Source organism: Chaetodon auriga, chromosome 7 (assembly GCF_051107435.1).
Source record: "Chaetodon auriga isolate fChaAug3 chromosome 7, fChaAug3.hap1, whole genome shotgun sequence".
NCBI classification, from domain to species: domain Eukaryota; kingdom Metazoa; phylum Chordata; class Actinopteri; order Chaetodontiformes; family Chaetodontidae; genus Chaetodon; species Chaetodon auriga.
The window spans coordinates 4,778,666-4,801,445 of record NC_135080.1 but is presented as its reverse complement, the minus strand read 5'-3'; the positions used below and the strand labels follow the sequence as shown (position 1 = coordinate 4,801,445).

General features: G+C 43.1%; 1 protein-coding gene across 2 annotated transcripts in view; it reads left to right on the top strand.

Moving 5' to 3' along the window:
- fndc3a (fibronectin type III domain containing 3A) overlaps positions 1-22,780 on the top strand; it is a 44,177-nt gene that overhangs the window by 5,415 nt on the left and 15,982 nt on the right. The window contains exons 1-9 of one of the 2 annotated variants that reach the window (XM_076734651.1): positions 8,399-8,496; positions 10,415-10,490; positions 18,683-18,759; positions 18,860-19,106; positions 19,379-19,678; positions 20,679-20,737; positions 22,000-22,166; positions 22,292-22,351; positions 22,440-22,578. In XM_076734651.1, coding sequence (XP_076590766.1) covers positions 8,485-8,496; positions 10,415-10,490; positions 18,683-18,759; positions 18,860-19,106; positions 19,379-19,678; positions 20,679-20,737; positions 22,000-22,166; positions 22,292-22,351; positions 22,440-22,578 — 1,137 coding nt within the window. In that variant the 5' untranslated portion in view covers positions 8,399-8,484. Of the gene's footprint in view, positions 1-8,398; positions 8,497-10,414; positions 10,491-18,682; positions 18,760-18,859; positions 19,107-19,378; positions 19,679-20,678; positions 20,738-21,999; positions 22,167-22,291; positions 22,352-22,439; positions 22,579-22,780 lie in introns of those variants that run through there. The other variant, XM_076734650.1, reaches the window with a different exon arrangement.

The following is a 22,780-nucleotide window of genomic DNA, read 5'->3' as shown; positions in this document are numbered from 1 at the left end:
GAGATTTGATATGAATTAGTCAATTAAGTATTAATTAGTCAATTTAGTATCGACTCCTGATCCTGATGGTAGAAGAGAAATCCATTTTACATTGTGTGATTTAGAGCTTTCGAGGGTTGTTACTTGAGTGTTGCTGTGAATAAGATGTAGCTGATGTGTGTTGTGTGTCTGAGGAGGTGTGTAAATATCATGACAGCTGCAGAGTGAGGAGCAGGAACCACTGGAGGGGTCTGGGCCCTGACAGAGAGAGGCAGGACTGTGGTGACAGTGAAGAGGATTCACAGCGATGGCTGACCCCTCCATTTCTGACCTTTAGTTGGAGAAGCTGCAAGGACACCTCATTCTTTGTTCATGGTTTCTTTATCCTCGTCTTGACTTGGTATTAACGCTCTGCTGGACTGATTATTCTGAGTCAGAGAGGAGGCTGTTGTCTTGAGGTCATTACCTGAGATGATTCCTTTTTAGAGATGACTTTGGCTACAGTATGATTCACTGCTTCCATCCATTTAAGCCCCCCTCCCGTCAAAGTTTTTCCTGCTCTTGCAGTTTGGGTTGTAGCTAAATTGGTAACAGATGAATCAGTCTGTTTCTGTCAATGTTTAAGCCCGACTAATGGCTGATGTACTTACCTGTTATCTGTGCTGATGGGTATGTATATTTTCTTCCATTTTGTTCATTACTCTTTTTCATTAGACCTGCCACTGTTTTCATGTTCTTTGCGCTTGTGTTCTTTTATGTTCTGCTGTTTCGATGGTTTTTAGGTCTGTTTTTGTGACCTGACAGACTCTAAATGATAAAATCACCTTTGAGCAAAATTTGATGTGTCGTTAGTAGAAATAGTTCATTGGCAGTTATTTTCATTCCCTTGTATAACGTCTAGCTGTGCAGTTACTGTCAACCCCTTTCCTAGGAATCATCCAGACTTTTGGGAAATACGTATAATTCCGATATCTTTCAAAACAGCGTAGCACTTTTGAGGGAGGGCTTAGAAAAACAGTGGAAGGAGGAGTAGGTATTTTGTTTTGCAGTTGCTTTGAAACTCTTTTCTATACTGACATGTTATTGGAACATCATCAAGTCTTTTTAAAATCCTCTATGACCTGAGCTGAGAGTTTAAAAATCTAAAAACAACTGTTTGCTCTGGTTGTGTGAGAGAACACTCAGCATTTAGTAACTACACAAATTGAACGGGGAGCACTCAGACATGAGTGTGTGGTCTCCTCGTGGCTACATGCCATGCATGGGCTAAAGTTACTGTGGGATAGTGAGACCTCACTTGACTCAGCTGTCTTTGGTGCTGGCCTTGTATGCTGTGGAGATGTACCGATACCAGACTCAAATAGCTTGATCAGATATCGTAACATTTCAGTACATTTGTATATCTATGTATTTCATTGTTACATTTTGTTTTACAAAGTTAGGAGAGTAATGTTTAAGTCAAGCCTGATGTTGCCTAACACATAGAAGAATGATCCCAGTCTCTTCCACGCATTGAGACATACTGCTTATTGATTTAACACTGGCATCGGATCAGTACTCACTATGGGCTGAAACCTAAAGCCAAAGTATCAGTATCGGGACTGAAAATGTCAGATTGGTACACCCCTAATTGCCACACTCAAGAGACAGGGCCTTGGACATGTGCCACTTCACAAGTTACCAGAGGGCTTGAGATGTTGTGACAAAAATGCAGCGCACCCTGCTTTTCTCCTGGTCAGCCACTGAATCATCTGTGAAAATAGGCGTGAGCCCACTATTTGTCAGCTATTGTGAGGAGGTGGACAGTGTATGACTCAGCAGTCTCTTGAACACTTCTAAGCCAGTGCGACACCGTTTCCACATCAGGTTTTCCCGTTATCTCTATGAATGATTTCAGACAAACAGACACTTTGGAACTATTTTACTTTGTCTGATGCTAGCAGCTCTACAGAGGCAGCAAGACACTCCTTCACAAATTCTCCTTCTGAATGAGGTTTCAGCTTCTTAGCCACCAGGTAACACTGTCTCTGTCTGACTGTGGTCTTGTGAAAGCTGCTTGTTGGGCACCCAAACTCCAAAGAGCGTTAACTGTATCCAAGCACATTTGTCCTCGCAGCTCATCCAGTTTAGCATGTTTCAAGCTGTTATGAGATTGGTTGAGATTTCGTCTTTTTCATCACTGCAAGTCCGTCCCCACAATCTAACTTAGGCACTCTGGCTTGTCTTTGTCTTCAACAAAAAATTAATAATCGTGGACCTTCTCAGCGCTTATTTTCTGAAGCACCTTTCATACATGAAATTCGGCTCAAAGTGCTTTACAACAAATAAATCATATGCTTCACATAAAACAGGAATAGAATGGAGAATATAACACACTTCATAGTAACTGAAAACATACTGTTGAAAATAGCATGAAGAGAATGTATAACTGAAGAAAGCATCCAAACATATAAGTGATGTCATGTTAGCCAGTTTTGGAGGCACTTAAAGATTAAAGAATGGCTGTGCAAAACAAACCGGGTGTGGATTAAGAGGGGGCAAGTTACTGTGGCTGAGGAAGTCACATTTCTGCAGGTTTGTGTTCTGCCTGTTCAAAAGGTGTTTGATAAATTGATCTCACTGTTGTTCCTTTTGTTGCACTTATGTATGGATAATGAGCATCGTGACTCCAGTAAAGTATATCCTGTTTCATTCCCTGTGCCGTGGGCTCTGCTTTGAAGTTACGATGCTGTCCATTGTCTATGCAGGGAGTTCAGCCCCCCCTTTGTGGCAGGCAACGACACAGAGAGCAAAAGTTGCTTTGTGCCCCTCGGTTCCACTCATTATTTTTCCTCTTTTCCAGAGGACATCCACATGCACATCCACCGTCTTCATTGCTACCTCAAACAGTGCTTTCCGGTCAGAACTGGATGTGTACTTTGACCTGCAACTGCATACTGACTGGCTGTTGATACAGTGTGATGAGGGATTAAAAATATCCAAAGCCTGTCATTGTTATCGATTTAATATTAACACATTCCCATATCAAGATCGTTTTCATCAAATGGCAGCATTTCATTTGATGTGTTGTGATGTCAACATTTAGTGTTATTATTGTACTACATGGCCCCTTACATATTGAATAAATAAATGGAAACAGTCCCAACATTAATTAACCAGAAAATTAGCAGAGTGTTTTGGTAAAATGCCATTTTATGTAATAATAGTCGATATAATAATGCAAAGCAATCAAGCAAACCAACCATTATTGTAAAAGTGTGTTTACAACACGTTCACTTAATTGCTTCTTTGCACTAAACTGAAAAGCATTGTTATCAGAATTTCCTCGTCAGTGTTGAACTGCTAACGCTGTCTCGCTGGCAGGGAGAAAACAGAGGTCTGTAAAACATAGAAATTCAGGAGGAGCACATAAGACTTTGTCATTAAAAATGGCCAAGATGTGAAATTACCTGGACTTTTCCGTGGGCTGGTTGACTGCCCAACCTCGAAGGACCTTTGCCAGGAAGCTGACCTGGAACCAAGGGCAACTCTGACTGAAGTACAAAGGGCCTCAGCTTCGAAGAGATTCCTCTGGAAGGAGTACACCAAGTACAACACTTCACAAGTCTGGGCTATGCAGTAGAGGAGCCAGATGGAAGGTACTCCTGCGGAGGAAAAAAATGTCACGACAGCATGCCTGGAGTCTGCAGAAATTCATGCGAAATTTTCAGAGGGCATGAGCCAAAAGATGATGTGGTCTGATTGAACAAAATGAATAGCTGAGCTGTAGTGGAGATCTCTGTATCAGGACTACCACAGCCTATCACCTATCTAACACCAGGTCCACAGTGAAGCATAGTGCTGGCAGCATCAGCCTGTGGGATATTCTTTTTGCAGTAGATATTATAGTTTTTAAAGGGAACATAGACCAGAGCCAAATGCAGGCAAAGTCAAGAGTACAATCCTCTTCATAGTACGACTGCTGCATTTTAGTCGCTACTCCCAGAAAGTAACTAAGCAGGGCTGTCAAAATTGGCCAAAAATAATGTTTGATTATTCCTTCATAAAAAGGAACCCAGTTGCCCTGCAATCGGCTGGCGACCGGTTCAGGATGTACCCCGCCTCTCGCCCATTGCTAGCTGGGATAGGCTCCAGCCCCCCGCAACCCCGAAAGGGATACGCGGGTATAGAAGATGAATGAATGAATGAAAAAGGAACCCATAAATATCTATTTTTGCGCAATATGTCCAGAAAAGAGGGAAAACCAATACGAGAGACATACCAGTACATTATTTCGACATTAACATGTCTTTTAAAAGGTCCACATACCTACACCTCACAAAATAAACAAATACAATAATGTCCAATACTGTGTTGTTGAATTGTTCACTCATTTCAGCTTGCCCTGTATTTCATTTGCAGTCAATGAAAGTGACGTGTGCAGAGTGGTGCTGGCTCAAATGTCCTGGATAATTTCAGTGTCCTGGACAAATGGGAGGAATTCTGGTCATTTATTATCTGATTTCTCAGTATATAGCAAGAGTGCTTTGTTTGACCAGAAACAGCCGTTATGTCACTCCTGCCAAAGCCACCAGACTCCATTCATAGAAACAGTAATTTAATCATCGTACACGTAATTCAAAAGCGCCAGAAACAAAATAGAACTCAACAAAAATCTTCTTGGTTATTCTTTCTCTTTTCCAACAATCAACACTCTCCAAATTGGGGGAGGGGCAATGCGACTGCTCCTTGCAGGGACTCTTTCCTTCTCTAAATATGTTAAATTCTGTTCATTAACATGGCATAACGTAGAAAATGATTGTTCAACAAGTCTGCGTCTGCTCTGGTGAAGCACTTCTGCCTGTTGATTGTAGTTGAGTATTGGGACGTGCAGCCATGTTTGTTTCTGCCTCTCGCTCTTGCTGCACGCCTGCTGCGCCCCACACTGCACAGTGTTAAAATTAGTCATGACAACTATGACTTGTCAACAACAACTTCTCAGAATGCCCCCAGCTGTATATCTGCTGCAGATGCATTGCCACTGCTTTATTACTGCACCAGGGTAAAACCACACACGGTTGACTAGTAGTTTTGATAGTCGATTACTCTGTGAAACGCCTACTTCATGGTAGCATCCTTATTTATTTGGGTGCTGATTTGACATTTGGCGGGTAAGTGATCCCAACCATGCCCACAGATCAATACTGGATTGGCTGATGTTGCTTGACTTCATAATAAATCATGTTTAAAATCAGTTTCTATAAAATTCTGATGAAGTCCAGCTGTACCAAACTAATGTAGACCTGTGCTTATCCAGAGTTTCATGTCAGTGGTTGACATCATTCATTTATGTTCCTGAAACAGATATCGACATGGTAACAGAATATGATATACACCAGTATTCACTTAACACAAAGCTCTAAGTTATCATGAGTCAGTGGGATTGGTGGCTGCTCATGAGTCCATAGAAATATGCTGAGACATTGAGTGAAACACAAAAGTTGATTAACAGAGTTAATAGAAAGCTGGTAGAAAATACGATGTGGCTCAGGTTTCAGATAACGCGTGCTGATGTCTGACTGTGTGCTTTGATAGCGTTTTCTGGCTCCTGTGATAAATACATTAGAGGATAACTAATATTTACACGACTTGCTACGACATGAACACCTCTTGGAAAGATTTTTTTTCCCCTCACCTGTTTCTATCCTGCTGTCCCGTCATACAGCGTTTCCAGGGGATCCTGGAGGGTGGAGGATCTCCAGATTGCCTCGAATTATCACGGCACACGTTAGCGTATGCCATCAGCTGCACTGAGACTGGATTGGTCTCTGCGTCGTTCTGACACTGGCCGGATTTCCCCTGTGTCATTTGCTACTGTTTCCTGTCCGCCAGCTGCTGTCACATCAGCGCACAGTAAACAATTAAGAGGAACAAATAGTGAGAAACGTGAACACTGAGTCAGTACTGGCTGAGAAAGAGCTAACAGCCATGAACACACAAAGCAGGCTCATTCTCCAGGTAATAAAACAGCAACCTGTGACAGTGTGTGCTAATCGATCCACGCTGTCTTTGCACAAGGTTACATACAGCATACGGACGTAAATCTTTACAACTGTGGGAACAAGATATGTTGGTTAAATTTGTGATTTATTTTTCGTTGAGTTTTTGGCAGTTGTTACTGTTCTCTCAATGCATGGTTTCTTCCATTCCATCCAATGCTCTGTTAGAAAGGTCCTCCCTGTTGTGAATGTGACCACAAAACCATTGAAAATTACAGTGCTTAGTCATCCGTGTGAAAAGTAACCTTTGCTGTGCCCTAGCACTGTTTCAGAGTCTATCCGCTAACAAATGAAGTCACCGTACCGTTGGTTAGTGATGGCAGCTACATATTAAAGCTGGAGTTGGTAAGGTTGAAGAACCCAGCAAGAATAAACTAGTATATAATGGAAAAATCCCATCCTCTCCCGTCATGCCTCCCTCCAAAACCACTCCCCCAAAACACATGATAACATGAAACATACTCCTTCCTTGCGCTTGCAGGAGTAGTGATGAGAAGGTGGGTGCTTTTAATTAATAGATTAAAATCAACTCTGTTAAATGCCACAATCATCGAAACACAGGCAAAATAGCCATCACAAGCGTTCCTTTCAATGTGAATCAGCTACCCTGCCCAGCAGCTACTGCTCACTCCTGCAGGGCTGTGCTTTGTGCAGCTGGGTTAGCTGCCCAACCAGAGTCTGTGTGCGCTGTATGGCACGTTGTCTGCCATTCTTGTGGGACTAGCTCGCTGTAGCTTTAGTTAGCATTTGTCCATGATTATTATGTGGACACACTAAAATTTTTCTCTGCCAATAAGACAGAAAAGAAGCATGTCTTAAAATTGCACGTTTACTTTAAAGCAATAAGCATTTAGATGCGTAGAAAGAAAAACTTAAATCGGCCTGAAGGGGGAGCTCTTATGATTTCACTCTGTGATTTGCTCCATGACTCCTTGATTGTAGATGAAACAAAATCCTTGTTTCAATAGATTCTCAGAGTAATCATCATAACAGATGATTAATTTGATCAATGCATCATATGAACCCCTTATTAATGTAAAGTGTTCTCGTTCTATTTCTTACCATTCTTCCTAAATGGATTTGTGCTTCATGTTTCTCAAAGGTCATCTTACATCAGAAGTCTTTTTTCCTTGGACCTTGATCATCATTGTTAGCTGTTGGCAGTGTTTATGTAATTCCTTAAATTCTTTTTTTGTTTTGTTTTTTTGTTTTTTTCATTTTACAGAGAGCAAAACAAACCAAAGGTGTACCCCTTTCACCGCAGCATCAGTGGCGCAGGGTATCTGTGAAGTTGGCACATGCTGATCTAGTGATCAGCACTGTCTCTTTAAGGAATGATCCATTTAGAATGAATGAGGACAGATGTTACAGAAGCAGTGAATACTTGCAAGCTCTGTTTATTGTGTCGCTGTACAAATAGTGTCTCTGTTTTGACTGTCAGTGGGCTGCTTTGTGATCTTTGAAGACAGTAGAGAACTAGAGGGTGCAATTGTCACCAGCGCTGGAGCTCTGCAATTGAACTCCCACCACCTCATCTCCTCTCACATCGATCGGAGTATTAAGAGAGGGTGTATGGCATGTCGCTCTGTGAATGGGAGAGAGAGAGCCATAGAGAGTATGAGGGGGAGGGAGAGAAGGGAGGGAGGGAGAGGGACTGTAGCGTAGTCGTATATGTCAGCCTCAGAAGCTGCGTGGGTCGCTCAGCTCCCTCACGCCATTGTTGTTGTTGTGAAAAAAGGCAGAACAAAGGACTCCCCACGCTATGGAACCCTTATACCTTTGCCGGCTCAGCTGTGCTATGATCACACCCTGATGGAATGCTATTGAAATTAACCATATTAAGGAGCACAGCAGGCGTTAACTGAGCTGGCACACAGGCAGTGACAGAGGCAAGAAGGAAACTGAATAGCAAACTGAGGCATCATCCAGTCCTGCTCATATTTTTGGTCCTGCTTTCTTGGGTTCATCTGCCTCCTTTTCCGGAGAGTGGCCACTGCTGATAAGATTTCAATCCCTTCTCTGGAGGTTTGGCGTGGACATCGCTGTGGCTTATTTGTTGAAGGGGTTGTTGTGGATACTGACGGTAGGGAGGGTGCGCTGGAGCCAGAGGCAAGAGTGAACAAGCCGCCTGCTGCAGAGAGTGACACTATGGAGCAGATGAGGCTGAACCAGGCTAAGCAAACATGAGATTCACGCCACACTTTCTGTGAAGGCTACATCCAGCGCAAGAGACTAAGCCCCATCCGCCTACATAGCTGCTGCTGCACTCCTCGCCTCTCGCCTGTTTCTTCCTGGATTCTGTACAGGAGTTGATGGAAGTGGAGGGTGTGAAGGATCAGCACAGCCAGATGTGTTAGCATTGAGGTCATGTGATTTCTCATGAGGGTTGGATGAAGTGGTGGAGGGTCTAGTAGACCCTGGAGCATCTGTGACTGCGTGAATAGCGACGCCTGAATGAGAAAAAGCAATGCGGGCAACAGTAAGTAGCAGTCAGATCTTTTGCAAGTAAAATTTCCTTCCGTTTGATTTTCTGAACATGCAGTGAATGCATCAGTACTGATTTCAAATGCAACTTCCAATGTTAAGATTGAATTTGAAAAGGGAGAGCTCATCCTGGGAGGGGTGTTTGCTTCACACAGACGAGGGTGGAAACAAACATGCACATGCACCCGTGAAGTGCCTAGACTTTAATTCAATTAGACCTCCCTTGCCCGAACACCCCCCCCCCCCCCCCCCGAGCCTCCCATCCTCACCCCCCCAGCACCACCATCTACACTTAATGCTGACGCTGCCTGTGTGGGTGTGTATGAACATATGAGCTTCTGTGTGTGACAGTCAAAGGGCTCTTTCCTCTGCCTGCTGAGCACATGAATGGGAGCAGTGTCAGAGATGGAGGTGCTGATGATTTCTGTGCTTGAAGAGAGCCATAGCCAAAGCCCTTTGCCAGAGGAGTGTAGATTCTATGACAGCGACTTCCACGCGAGCGAGGTAACGAGCGCCCACACACATTGCCGGGCAACAAAAACCTAGTTATGTGCTCTTTGGGAGTTTATAAGGACAAGTTAAGAGAATGATGAATTTGAGATGATTAGAGAGAGAAGATTCAGAGTGGCTTGATTTTATTAACATAATCTGACCTACCTGTTGATGAAGTGGATGAAAAACGATTGTCTTGAGTTCTGTTAATAATTTTATTGCTGTTTGGCTGATGTGAAAAGAATGTGACATTGTCAGAAACGGTAAAATGGTTTAAAAAGTTTGTTCTTCCGACAAAAAGGCCTTTTTCATGAGGCTTTTTCTTGTTCAGTTTCGATGCGCACGGCTTTTGTAGTGACAGAAGCAGCATGACTCAGTGTAGGGTAACAGTGCGTACCTGATATTTCCAACAGTTATGATGAACTCCATGAATGGTATGAGCTAGCAGCAGTTTACACCTCTTAGGTTTATGGATAAAGCTTAAAAAAAAAAAGTCTAATAACTCAAGAAAAGGGCTGTTTTTTTTCCCACTAAAACTGGGAGAAACACTTACAAATCATGATTGTTTTGACAAATTGAAATTTTAAATGTTAATGCAGTCAATATTCTGTTTTGGTGTTAAAAGTGGGTTGAAATAATAATGACTTGCTTTCTGTTTCTTTCATGTTTTATCTGTAGGCAACATTTGTATGTTCCTGATAGGAGCATGTTGTTCTCGTTTTTGTGTGATATGTACAGTTTTACAGTGACTTTTGTAAATGATCACTTCTACAACATCACAGTAAAGTTACAATTTAACACACATTGAAAGTTATCAAGCACAAGTTAAAAATTCAACCATTTCATCTCAAAAACAGCTGCAGTTTGAGTATTTTTATTTTTATTTTTTTTTGCAGTTTAATGATTGTTTATCCCTGCGAGCTAAACTGAGAATCACAGTCATCACTGGAGAAAGGCTTGTTAACGCATTAGCCCCAGTCTGTCAGTCTTGCTCTCATTTAATTTCTTTTGTTGATTCTGTAGCCAATATCTGTTTTGAGGGATTTTTGTCCTGATAACAGTTAGTGTGATTGAAAATTAAAGGTGATAAGTTTTTTGTCTGCTTGTATTTTAGGCAGGCTGGAGCACTGGTCCCACAGCAGACAGCTTTGTGTGTTCTGGTTCTTCTTGATGCTGTATTATTTCCGTTTCTTGTGCTTGCGTCTGACAGTCTCGCCTACATATTAAGCATGGCAGAAATGCTCTAAATCAAGAGAGAGAAAGTGATTATTTCCCACTGTGATTTTCAGTTGACTGTATCATCAGTGTAACAGTAAAGCATTGGGTGCTTTTCTCAGAGATGTTGCTGCTTTTATTCACACTACTTCACTGCAAACGTGAACGTAAATAGCCGAATGAAATGTTGTTTTGTTTCTCCACAGGTAATCCTGGTGCAGGTAAACCCAGGTGAGGCCTTCACTATTCGACGAGAAGATGGTCAGTTTCAGTGTATCACAGGTAAGTTTTGGGGGTTTTTTTGTGAAAATTGTATATGTATCCCTTGCAGCACACCATGTGTTTCTAGCCTTGAAAAATCAAAACAAGTTTATGTAATGACATCTGTTAGTCAATATGTAGAGCACACCCTTTCCATAAAATTTTAAAGATAGGCAGTTATATGGTTTGACCATATGTTTTCTAATAGGTAAACAGTATCTAAACATATGGCTTAGATATGCCAATCCCAAAAGCGGAAAGATGTATCAAAGCAAGTTGTAGCAGTTCCTCCTAAATCTAAAGACCTATATGTGGAGAATATCAGTAGGCAAAGCGTTACTCGTCCAGTGGAGTGCTCCAGTGAGAGGAGACAACATATTGTCACTGTGTGAGTTTCAGGACATCGTGACTACAGGACAAACACCTTCTTGGCTGCACTGGATGGGATGCTGAAAAGCTCCAGGAAATATATGGCTCATTTAAAATGCTTAGTACACAGCTTATACCTTGACATCTATGGGAGGCAAAGAGACTTATTTAAATTTATTAGGACAGCGAATGTGGAAAATATCTAAGGCTGGATGATACAGATGAAGTGAATATCTCAAAATTTTCTTGGAATCATTCATTATCAACATTTCATTGGTAATCTGTAAGAATACACACCCATACAAAGAGGCTGTATTCATTAAAATATGTGACAAGCAAGAGCACCAACACAGGCCCTTAAAAACTAGAGAAGAGGTTTTTGCTGTACATTTGTGTTTGCCATTAGAAATTTACTTGCCTGCAAGAGGTAAATAGATTCAAATGAGACCTTAGAATCTCTGTACCTGTGTGTGTAGCTGATTATGACGAATCAAGAGGCTTTTCTAAATCCAATATTGACACCCCAAAAATTGTCATCTCAGCATGAGGTTGTTAAAGATTCTTGTAGTTAACAAATTTAGCCAATTTCATGTAGGTGCTTAAGTCTGATCATCTTAACAAGTGTAAGATTATGAACGATGGAAGCATAATCTGATTAACAGAGCCAGATCTTCGATTAACTTCTTTATTTCTAGCAATAACACTCACATGAATTCATGAATTCTTTCAGCTTTTTTCAGTGTGCAGTGAAGGCGCTGGGGGGGGGGGGCTGGCTTGGATGCATTGACGTATTTTTACGGAAATGATAACAGGATTACAGTCATGTCTCACAGCTCCCAGACTGCTCGGTGGCATAATTGCATTTAATGGTTCCAGCCAATATAGAGAAATGTACAACTTGAAAGAATGTGTTATGGAAGTGCATTGATTTTTAGAGACACTGAGCTGATCAAGCTTGATCACATTCAATCACATTTCACAAGTTTAATATGTTTAGTAACTAAACAAGAAGGAATTTAATAAAAATGGATCCTAACGTGATAAATGATAGGCAATGCATGTAGAAGACCAGAGCCCAAGAAATGTGCCATCACCTTCACTCTTGAATTCAGTGACTGTGTGACTGTAAATGCACCCTCTTTGATTTTTATGGATGTTTTTATTACAACACTTCCCGTAGTACAGCATGCGTCACCCCTCCCTTTTTTCCCGGACTGTCATACTCCCCCCAAAACATAAATAAATCTTCATTTTCGCCCCTCTGATCGGCTTTCCCACCTGAATACCCTTTGGCATGCTGCTCTCCTTGTTTAATTTGACAAATGATAAAATGAGCCGTGCATCGACAGACGATCATAATGTAAAATAAGCATATGGTATAATTACAGCGTTGGTTGAGGATTTGGGGCAGAAAGGCGGTGTTTGAGTAAGATGTGTTACACATTCTTATTTGTCCTGATGGCACTCATTTCCTTTTCTTCAATTGTTGGTGATTGCGCTGGCTGTGTGACAGCAACAATGAAGTCTGGTTCCAACACGTCACTGACATTGTGAACAGAAGACAGCTGGAGTAGTAGGAGGTAGAGCTGTGGGGCCATAATTGAAAACGATTATGATAAAATGTAGTTGCCTGGGAAAACATGGATCTGAAAATGATTTCCTTTGTTTGTGGCTTGCTCCACGGACATCCCTCCACATATTGACATTTCTGTGAGCTAACGGGCCAGTCTTTTTTCCTCCTGATGTTCAATTTGATTTCATAAAGAAATGTAAAGGATGACAGCATGATAAAGGTTTGTGAGTTAATAATGTTTGCTATCCTTCATGACCACAGCACGCAGGGGCTTGACGTTTTAGCATAAATTTAATGACCCATCCATAGGCTTACCGTCTCACCGTTGAAGGCGCTGGTATTTCATGAGTGTAGCCTTTGACTCTGCCTTACGACGTATATAAATGGGAAAATATCAGTGGGACAACAGGCCTGTGGAACAGGCCGCAGGCATCCAAGTTTAGATGAGCCAGGAGCAAAAGCAGTAATAAAAAATGATGCTGCCCAGGCAGGAAGCCATCATACAGTTTGCTCACGCAGGGGCTCTTCTTCCTACTCCTGTCTGACTGAGCTCCTGCACCGGCCCCCCCATTACAAGCTGAGTAAACCATCCTAATAGGGAGCGAGCATACATAGTCTCTCCATCAGAGGAGAAACAAAGAGCTGAGAGGTGCCACATAGATCAGTGTGACTGCTACTAACTGGCCTGTCATAGGGTGCACTCATCTCTCGGTGACGTGAATAGAGGGATGACTCACCGCTTGCAGTGCAAGGAGGGAGGTAGAAGAGTGTGTGCGTGCGGGCATGCATGTATGTCCATGTGGTTGGTTGGTTTAGTTTGCTGTGTGTTCACAACAACAAACTACCCCTGTTCACCGTTTCGTATGTGTGTACTTTCACCTTTTACCCTGGTATTTACTGACAGGGACAGCATGACACAGTTACAAAGCCAGGATGATCTGGTTAACACGTATTTTTCAGGATTCGCTCCATCCCACACCAATTTTTCTATTCAATCATGTATTTTTAGCAGCTGGATGTGCGTAATTGCTACGTGTTAGCGCCTGACAGCCTGCTTAATATGAACAGACCATCTTGTAAAATGCAGTTTATAGAAGGCATTTATCTTTTTTGATATCTGCCTTGGAGGAAGGGCCTTTTGCAAGGCAGCCTAATTATAGTGGCCATTTAGCATCTTCCTGCTCGCTATCCTCCCTGCCATGTGGGGAGTTCTGCATGTGAGTGGACATGCCCCCATAGCTTCAACCCGGACCCCCAGCGCTCCCAGGGTCAGCCTTTTCTCAACGTCTGTCACTGTGGATCTGACTAACAATTGTAGGCTGTATCACTGGCACCAAGACATAGACCACCTGATAAGCTTGGTGATTGATGAGGCAAGTCAGCATCAGTACCATTGGGTTGATTAGATCCACTTCTTTGTCTGACTTAGCCTGCTGCTGATTTACATCACTTGGAATGATTCAGTCTCCAGTTGATGGCTGAAAGCACCCTCTAGTTCCACTGGGCTTATTCAGCCTGATAGAGATGTTCCTTCTCCCACAATAGCCAAGACAGCCATTCTGGCATCTCGACAGGGAGCTAAAGTGTGCGTGTGCGCGAGTGTGTGCATGTGTGTGTGCACACCTGGCTCAGTTTGTAGCCATGTTGTCAGTGTCCTCTGCCTTTTGTCTTGTGAGATACTAGTTGGTCAGTCAGCCCATCTGTCTACTTGTCCCTTATCTCTGATGCCATAGCTGTGAAACACCTCATCTCATTCCTGATGGTGCTGCAGATGTGCTTAGTCTATTTTCTATCAGAGGGACTTGAAGCTGTCATGTCCCCTGTGCCTGAAACTGAGCAGCCAGGACGTGCACTGTTGAACATCTGACACTGTGTGGCGGGGGTGTATCCATGCGCACAGTCGTGGGGTGGTTGCGTGTTTCCTCACCCCCAGCAACCTCCCGAACAAAACTCGCCACATATGGTTCACATAATTGAACCGCAAACATCACACATTAGCCACATTAGCACGTTATTTTTATACTCACCACCTCCCCCACCTAACTCCAAGTACATGTACACAAACATGCGGACGCACACACAGGCGCAGTTCATTCACAGCTTCTGCAGTGAGTAGCTCTAAGGATGACTGAGCTTGTGACTCATTCTCCCATTGCTGCGTTGATACCAAGGGGGAGGGAGAAAGGGTAAAGAGGATGATAGAAGATGATGAGAGGGAGTGGTGTTCAAGAAAAAAAAAAAACCTTGTTTTTCTTGTAAGTTTAGTCAGGGGTGGGATGTCCAGAGTAAGGCAATTCCATCCCTACTCAGCCGTTTTTGTCCTAAATTATCAACATCACTGGGTTTGTGAGGTTTGCTTCTTGTTACAGGAGGAGACAGTGGTTTTAGAGGGGACTCTTCATATCCTGAAAAGAGCCAAACAATTCATTATTAAAAAAAATCCTTTTTCCATTTGTCTGGCTGAGAGCAGCCGCAGCAGCAGCAGCAGTGTGATCTGTAATAAGCATAAGCATGAAGCTTACCGGACCCCTCCCCTCCTGTAAACGTCATTCATACCAACGGGGCTGCAAGAATCACGCGAATGCCTTAAAATATCAGGAATTCAGACAAAGTTTACTAACTCCTAAAAATAAAGAAATAGCTTTTCTCATTAAATTGTTCCATTGCTTGCTGCACAGCTTCCCCCTTCGCACTCTGGCTTGCAGTCAGATCAACACAGAATGCCCTTTCCCTCTTTTCCACCTGCTCCTCTCCTCTCTGTGCCTGGATTGGTGGTGTTTGGATGCTAACTGGCATGTTGTGGAGAAGTAGCCAGGCCAAGGATGAGCATACACATCTGTGGCTTCGCAATCTACTAATAGAATGTTACACTTATTGCAAATTACTATCCTCGTAATTGATGGAAGAGCTTTCCTGCCTGCAAGACAAATTCGAGATGCGTCGCACAAATAGAAGCATTTGTCACAGTGTCATCACTAAATATCAAGGTTAGGGTTTTAATTTGCAATTAGTACTTTTTTGTTTTATTGACAGTTTGGTAGTTAGCCTCTTTCACTTGCTTGGCTGCAATTATTAACCTCTGTCAGTTACCCTGCTTGGCTGCCCCTCTCTCCTCTTTATTTGTGGATGGAGACAATTTATTAGCTCTAATTAATAATCAAGCCGGCTCCGTCTTTCTCGGCTCACAGTTCATCATGTTGCCATTGAGAGCTCCCGTATGAAAGCACACTGTCTCACTGTCTTCCTTCCTGTCTCACTCTTGTCCTCGCTGTGTGCCTTGCCTGATTTTTACACACTTCTGTTAACCCAGCCAGCCTACATCTAGCATGTCTTCTCTGCTTCTTTTTATTCTCCACATCTAATTGAGGGTTCATTCATACATCCGATTAAACCTGACAGTTTGCTTGGATTGTTGCCGTTGTTTCAGAGCCACGTCTGCCAAGTTTCCTCTGTTTGCAGTATGTCCTGCGTGAAGTCCCACTTGAGCTTGTTTGTTATGATCTCTATCCATTTTCAGACAAGAGGAAACAGGTGGGTGCTCAGAGTGGCCGTACCACCCTTGTGCATCTGAGTATGTATGTGTGTGGACATGTGTCTGGCCTTTGATAAGTCTCTCCCTCGGCTTTTTCACCCAACCTGAACTCAGGCACGGCGCACCAGTTAATCTTGTCGGCCTGCCCCAGGAGGCACGGAGGTGAAGACGGGTTATGTGATGTTGACGGGAGCTGATGGTGTTCCCAAAGTGTTGCTTAGCCTCTGTTTACACTGCCAGAACAGGCAGCTTGTTTGTGGCTATTCTTGGCTCAGTGGCAGCCTGCCGTTTTGTGGAGGAGGACTGATGTTTTTCCCGTGGCTGCTTCCTCTGGAAGGCTGGCACTCCACGGCCACGTCAGCACAACCAATGCTCCAGTTGACTCAGGGGAAGGGGAGGGGTGGGGGAGGGGGATGTGGCCTTTTCTATCTGATCTCTGTCAGCACTCGTGCGTCAGTCTGATGTAAAAGAGTGGGTGTTTTTTTTCCCCCATTCTCCACCCTACCTCTCTTCTCTCTTTTTCTCTCTCTTCCTCTCTCCCTTAGATGTGTGTGGCTCCTTCATCCTCCCTCCCTCACCGTATGCTTTCTGCTAGTCCTCTTCTCCCTGCGCCCTGCAAGTTGGTGCACACAAAGCCTTTCAGTCTAAACGGACAAACAATGGCATATTGAAAGCTTAATGTGATTCATCAAATTTCCTGTTAGTCAGCATTGGCGGCACCAACTGGAGTTGCCTTAATCGGTGATCATGCAGGTGCACAGCAGCACCTGGCATAAGCACCACATCATTTATTAGTCTTGAAAGTGAGTGGAGTTAACAGTACACACTTTGAACTCCCCCTCAAATGATATTGTAATCTGAAATCAATGAGAGCTGAGGCAGTGTGACTGGCTTCATTCAGGCTTGGTTCTCCCATGCTCCCTGAATTGAGATTTTGTCCTCGCTGACCCTTTGTTCTTAGGTAGGGAAATGACTCACTGCCTATCATTCTGCTGCCTTGGTGCCATGAGAGGGACTTCAAAGCTCTCTGCCCTTTTGATTTCAGTATAAGAGGCCTACCTGCTATCTGTCTTGTCCAATGAAGTTTATTAGCAGGAAGACTAATACAGTATTTTTCCAATTATTTTTTGGACCAACAGAAAGTAATCAGTTGTCTGACTGTCTGACATTAGATGGTAACAGTTTTAAGAAGAGTGCTTCTTCCAGCCCACAGTACGCAGTGACTAGATGGATTGGATTGTGTTATCCTGAGAAGTGTTACTAGAACGTAGTCTACCCTTGCTTTAAAAAATATTAGAAACACCTATACATATAAAACAATACAATCCAACAGCACCACTTACTTCAGCCTCGGCAAAGCTCATACAGTTGAATCAACTTCTTTTAAACAGTTTCAACAGAAACAGAACTTTGTAGCCTTCATGAAGGTAGGATTTATTGCAGGGCTGTTGTATCAGACTACATCAGTTTTAACTAAGTTTACCTAACAAACAGGCAACTGTCCGTATATCAGTGCTCACTTGTTGTTCCTCTCACCGAGTGGTGGAACCTCGACTTCAGCACCTGAGGGGGAGGTGCTAGAAGTTACAAGTGGGAGGTTTCAGTATGTCATTACACAGGCCAGCCTCTGTAGTCGTGGGCCCATTATGGCGGCTCACTTAGGAGTGCGTTCTCTCTGAAAAAATGAAGGAAAACTCTTCCTCAGGCAGGTCGCTGCGAGGTCAGTGTTGGTTGTGGATCTTTTTGCTCTCCTGCATGACATCTGGTGTCGGGGCCCTCGTGTTTATGTCTTAGGTTTTTAAGAAGAGAAATGTGCAAACTTGGCACAAAGGTCCCTCTCTTTCTGCTGAGCTGTCACTTCTCTGAGCTGAGCTAAGCCGCTGCACTGGCCCCTACAACAGAGCTATGCAGGAAACTTTGTTGTTTCTCAGCACTTTTATTAAGTGGTCTTCTTTGCCAGTATTTAAAAAAATGCATTTCTCTGCCTTCTCGTACTCATAGGTATTTAAAAAATGAAATAGTCATTGAAAATGGAGCTGGTTCAGAGTGAATCGAGGGTGGCTCTTGTGAAAACCCGCCGGTGTCTTATACTTATGGCTGTCCAGGTTTACAGGAGTGAAAGTCCATTTTTTATCTGTGTAGAAGGTTTAAGGTGACTGGAAGTTTGAGTACAAGTCTTGTAAGAATTGTAACTGTATAAAAATACAAAACATATGAGTATCTATACTGAAATAAATCTGTCATTAAACAGTCAAAAGCACTGTCAGAAGACATTAGACGAGAGGAGAGGAGAGTGAACAAAGCCTCTCCTCCTGGGTACTGTAGTATTTAGAGTCTGTTGCAGATTGAAAAAACTTTTTTTTTTCTGGAAAATTTCTAACTGATGGCTTCGACATAAACCTATAGCACAGTTATTATTCAGTCTACTACAGCACTGTGCCACATTCAGGTTATAAATTAAACCAAACTTACAAATGTTGGTGTGAGCTTTAAAGCAGCTCTGTTTATGTTGATGCGTCTGTGTGTACGAGGGACATTTTTTGATATGAAAAATCAGGTTTGATGTGAAAACGTTTATTAGCTGTTTGACCCAGGCTACGGCTTCAATGAATCGGGCCAGACTGACGCTGAGATTTCAGCCCTGTGCAGTACTCTAATACTCTCAGTACATTTACCGCAGATGAAACAGCTGCTTGCCCTGAAGGAGAGTGTTTGATCTTGCACCTTCTTTCTTCACAGGTCCTGCTCAGGTTCCCATGATGTCTCCAAATGGTTCAGTGCCTCCAATCTATGTGCCTCCTGGATACGTTTCACAGGTATCTTTTCTGTACTGTTTCCAGTGCAGTGTTACTGATTGGTCGAGCTCAGGACAGCTTTTATATCTGCATTCCGTGCTCTTGTTTGTTTTTCTCTCAGATCATAGAAGAGAACGGAGTGCGGCGGGTTCTGGTTTTACCTCAGCAACCAGAGTTCCACCCCGGGGGCCACTCCCCTCTCCACCACCCTCCACCTCCACCCCATGCCCACCTGCCTGCCTTCATCCCACACCCTGCCATGATGCCCCCACCACCCCACCTATACACGGGCATGGCGGGGGGCGTGGGTGACATGAGCTCTCAGTACATCTCCCAGTACCATCCAGCTCATATCTACTCAGAGCAGGGTGAGTTGGAGCCAGCAGTGTCTGTTGTTATATTAAGATGTTATTTATTTGTCCCCAGCACTTTATTTGCAGTCGGGTTATATAATCAAGGCCTGAGTCAAACTGTTTAGTCTGTCAGTTTCTTAATCTTAGGGGGTTTACCTCAATACCGCCCGGTTTATTTGTATGTCCTTTCATATTAACCTGTGAGTTTGCCACTTTTTTGACCTGTTTCTCTGGCTGCCTGTTCGTGTCTGTACAAACTCACAAGTGTTGTCTTTTTGTCCCTTCAGTCTCTACAGATTCTCACTCCCAACACGGACGCCCCCCATTTGTTCACAGAGATGACAGAACTAGCAAAACTTATGAGCGTCTGCAGAAGAAACTGAAGGACCGTCAGGGAGGTGGAGGAGGAGGGCAGGTGAAGGACAGTCCTCCCTCTTCGCCACAGAAGACTTGCAGCAGCCCCCCGACAGTGGACATTCACAATGGTGTCGGAGGGAAAGGGCTGGAGGTGGAGCAGGGACAGCTCAGCCATGCGGTTGCCGGCCCTGACAAGCAGACAGGCAGGGGCAAGAATGGAGAGTCAGGAGGTAAAGAGGTTAAAGGGTAGCGGTTTGCTAAGGTTTACAATTGGGCTGACACATGCATTTTCCGGATGTTATGAGTGTGTTGTGTTTAGGTGCTCAGTATAACGCCTCATTAGCTGGAGCAGTTGGTCGCAGTGAGGGATCAGCAACAGGGCCGACGTTATTCGTGATTCTTGAACTCAGACTGCTCATTAATCATGGAGTTTAACGCTGCTACTTGGCGACACCAGTGCATAATTGAGGAATTACTGTCAATTTTGAAAGTGGAGGGAAAAATAATTTCCCCTTATGACCCCATGAAGATTGCTGAAATCTAGGAGCACTGAAATCCGAGCAGTCTGCCTCTAAAGTGGAATTAAAAACACATACCCTTTTTCCCCTCACTTTTGATAATTCCAAGGAAGGGGGTTGAAGTTGTTGCATTCTGTTAGAGGAGGGCAGACGCGTTTAGAAATGTACCTAATTAGCAAACTAGTTTGTGAACTTGACCTGTCTATGACTGTGGTTACAACTCTCTCATGATTGCACAATTTCTTTTTGCTACAGTGAATCAGATTCAGGTCTTTTGAGGCTAATGCCAGTAGCAAAATACTTACCATTAGTTTTTCCACAATAAAATCATCAGTGAAACTGCTGATTCTGAAAGTTGATCTGTAATGGTGTGTTTATAAGGAAATGTCACATCATTTCCTTTAAATAGGTGATTTTGTTTTTTCATTTTTAGGGCACCATAGTCAGTGCACTGAAATATTCCATGTTAGTTCCACATGCAAAAAGTAGTGATGCCACCATATAACATAATATATAGATGGTGCCATGCTACACCCATTACTGCACTGTCAGAGAAGCGTACAGATACGACATACAGAAATGTTGAAATAGTTATTGATTGATAAAATCCAGCAGAAACAATTTCAGGCACGTTATTCATCACTCGCCTTCATTCTTTCTTAGTCTTCATTTCATGAAAATGGTCCATGTTCACCTGTGTTTCTCTCCTCAGAGCTGGACAAGGAGGCTCAGGCCCTGCAAGCACTATTGAGTGCCATCAGTAAACCAGTGGTTAGTGTTCGCTCCTATGTCTTTTTTTTTTTTTTCTCTAAATTATACAGTTTACATGATTTTATGTGGGTGTTAGTGCTTTGTTCATGAAAACTCATGACGATGCAAATGTGTTGTGCCATTAAACATTCTATTAACATCCATGATGAATTCCTGCTGACATCTTGAGAATGGAGTCAGACCATCCATGTAGGGATTTCTATTCCCACATGTGCCACCAAACAACCATGCTAGCAGTAATTGAAAGGTTTGAGCTTTGCTTTGAAAGAAGTACAGATTTTTAACTGAATTAGAAAGCTCTCACATCCTCTTGGTACTATGTTTGTTGGCTTGTAGACAGCTATTTATTCTGTCCCAAATTATCAATTATATAAAATCATCACATAGAAACACACATGTATTCAAAAGTCACTTTTTTTTTTTTTTACATAACCCTTGAAAAACCTGGTTTCGTCGTGATGGCTCACAGCAGCAATGTGGATAAATAGAGAGGAGAATCGCTGTTTTAATAGCAGCTGGATAGGAATCCGAGCTCGAAATAGAAGTTCCTTGACCTCACACGTGAAAATGGGATTTGTCATACGCTGTCTCTACGGTCTGAACTCCCTGCAAAGTAGCAAAACAAGTCTTTTGGAAAGATGATGGATAAAGTTAAGGGAGGATGTCTAACACAGGGAAGGTTCAGCTTCAATGGAAAGTGAATTTTCTTCGTCTTTGCTGCCACTCTGGTTTGTTAAAGGACTGAGAATTTAACTGTGGGAAGCAAAGGAGTAAGGTGGGCCCCTGAGGGCAGAGGGGAGGAGGAGGTACAGACTTGGCCTGATTGAATTCTTCCACATATGAATCCCCCCTGCAGTGTAGCTCAGGCTATTTTTAAACTCCGCAAAACAGAATGAAAAATCTTAGGGTTGCACAGCACATCCTTGCCAAGTGCTGAAAACCTTTTCCCAGAGTGGCATCAGCTTGAATATTTTGATCCCTGTCTCTTTTCCTCTACCAAGCAATGCGATTTTTGTGTTGGCTTTGGAAATTTAAGAACAGGAAATGTTCTTTATAATGAATGTTTAAGTCTTGGAAGCATGGTACAGGGCTAATTACCAGATGTGACCCTCTTTGGATTTGGGTTTAGGGTAGTGAAATATAGAAGTGACTGTATTTTGAGGTTTGGCAGGTGCTGTGCTTCTAAAAGTAAAAGCTTTCTTTCCATGTCCAGGTTTGATGGCGTGGTGTAGACTGATAACCATGAAACTTTCATGTGATAGGTGTCAGACATCCAGGCAAGAGGAGCAGTAGTGAGCTGGAGTGCACCCACCAGGTCAGAGAGTGAGAACGACAGTGTGGAGGACAACTGCAGCCCTCAGGAGCCCCTCAGCTATGAGGTCTCCGTCTCATTTAGTGGCAAAGATGGGAAGTACAAGAGCATGTACTGGTGAGCACGAGCAGCAAGATGCCACATGGCTGAACACCAACACCAACACCTGTTGTCAGATATTTTACATAGAAAGTTATTTGAAACAACACTAAAGTTTTTTTTCCTCTTTTCCTTTGATGCAGTGGGGAAGAACTAAGTGCTACTTTAGAGGACCTTCGACCAGCAACGGACTATCATGTCAGGTTGGTAAAATCCTCCACCTACTTTCATTTGACAACAGTGTTCATGCACAGAGAACCTTTTGTATCCAGTTTGTTCTTTCTTCCTCAGGGTCCAGGCCACATGTAACTGTTTACAGGGAAGCCCGTCGGAGGCTGTGAGCTTCACCACTTTAAGCTGTGAGCCGGATCCTCCCAATCCTCCCAGGAAGGCCAGCGGGACCAAGAACACACTCGTACTCCAGTGGAAGGTAAAAACAGCAGGATGATTGATGCAGTTGGGGTTTAAAAACAAGTTTAAGGGTGGAGAACAGGTAATAACAGCATCTCTGCAACAGAAAGCAAGGATATGTTAAAAAAAAAAAGAAAAGAAAAAGTGAAACACGGCGTACAAAACATTTAGATCATGGTATCATTTGTTCAATGCAGCACCTTTAACATGTGGGGTTAATG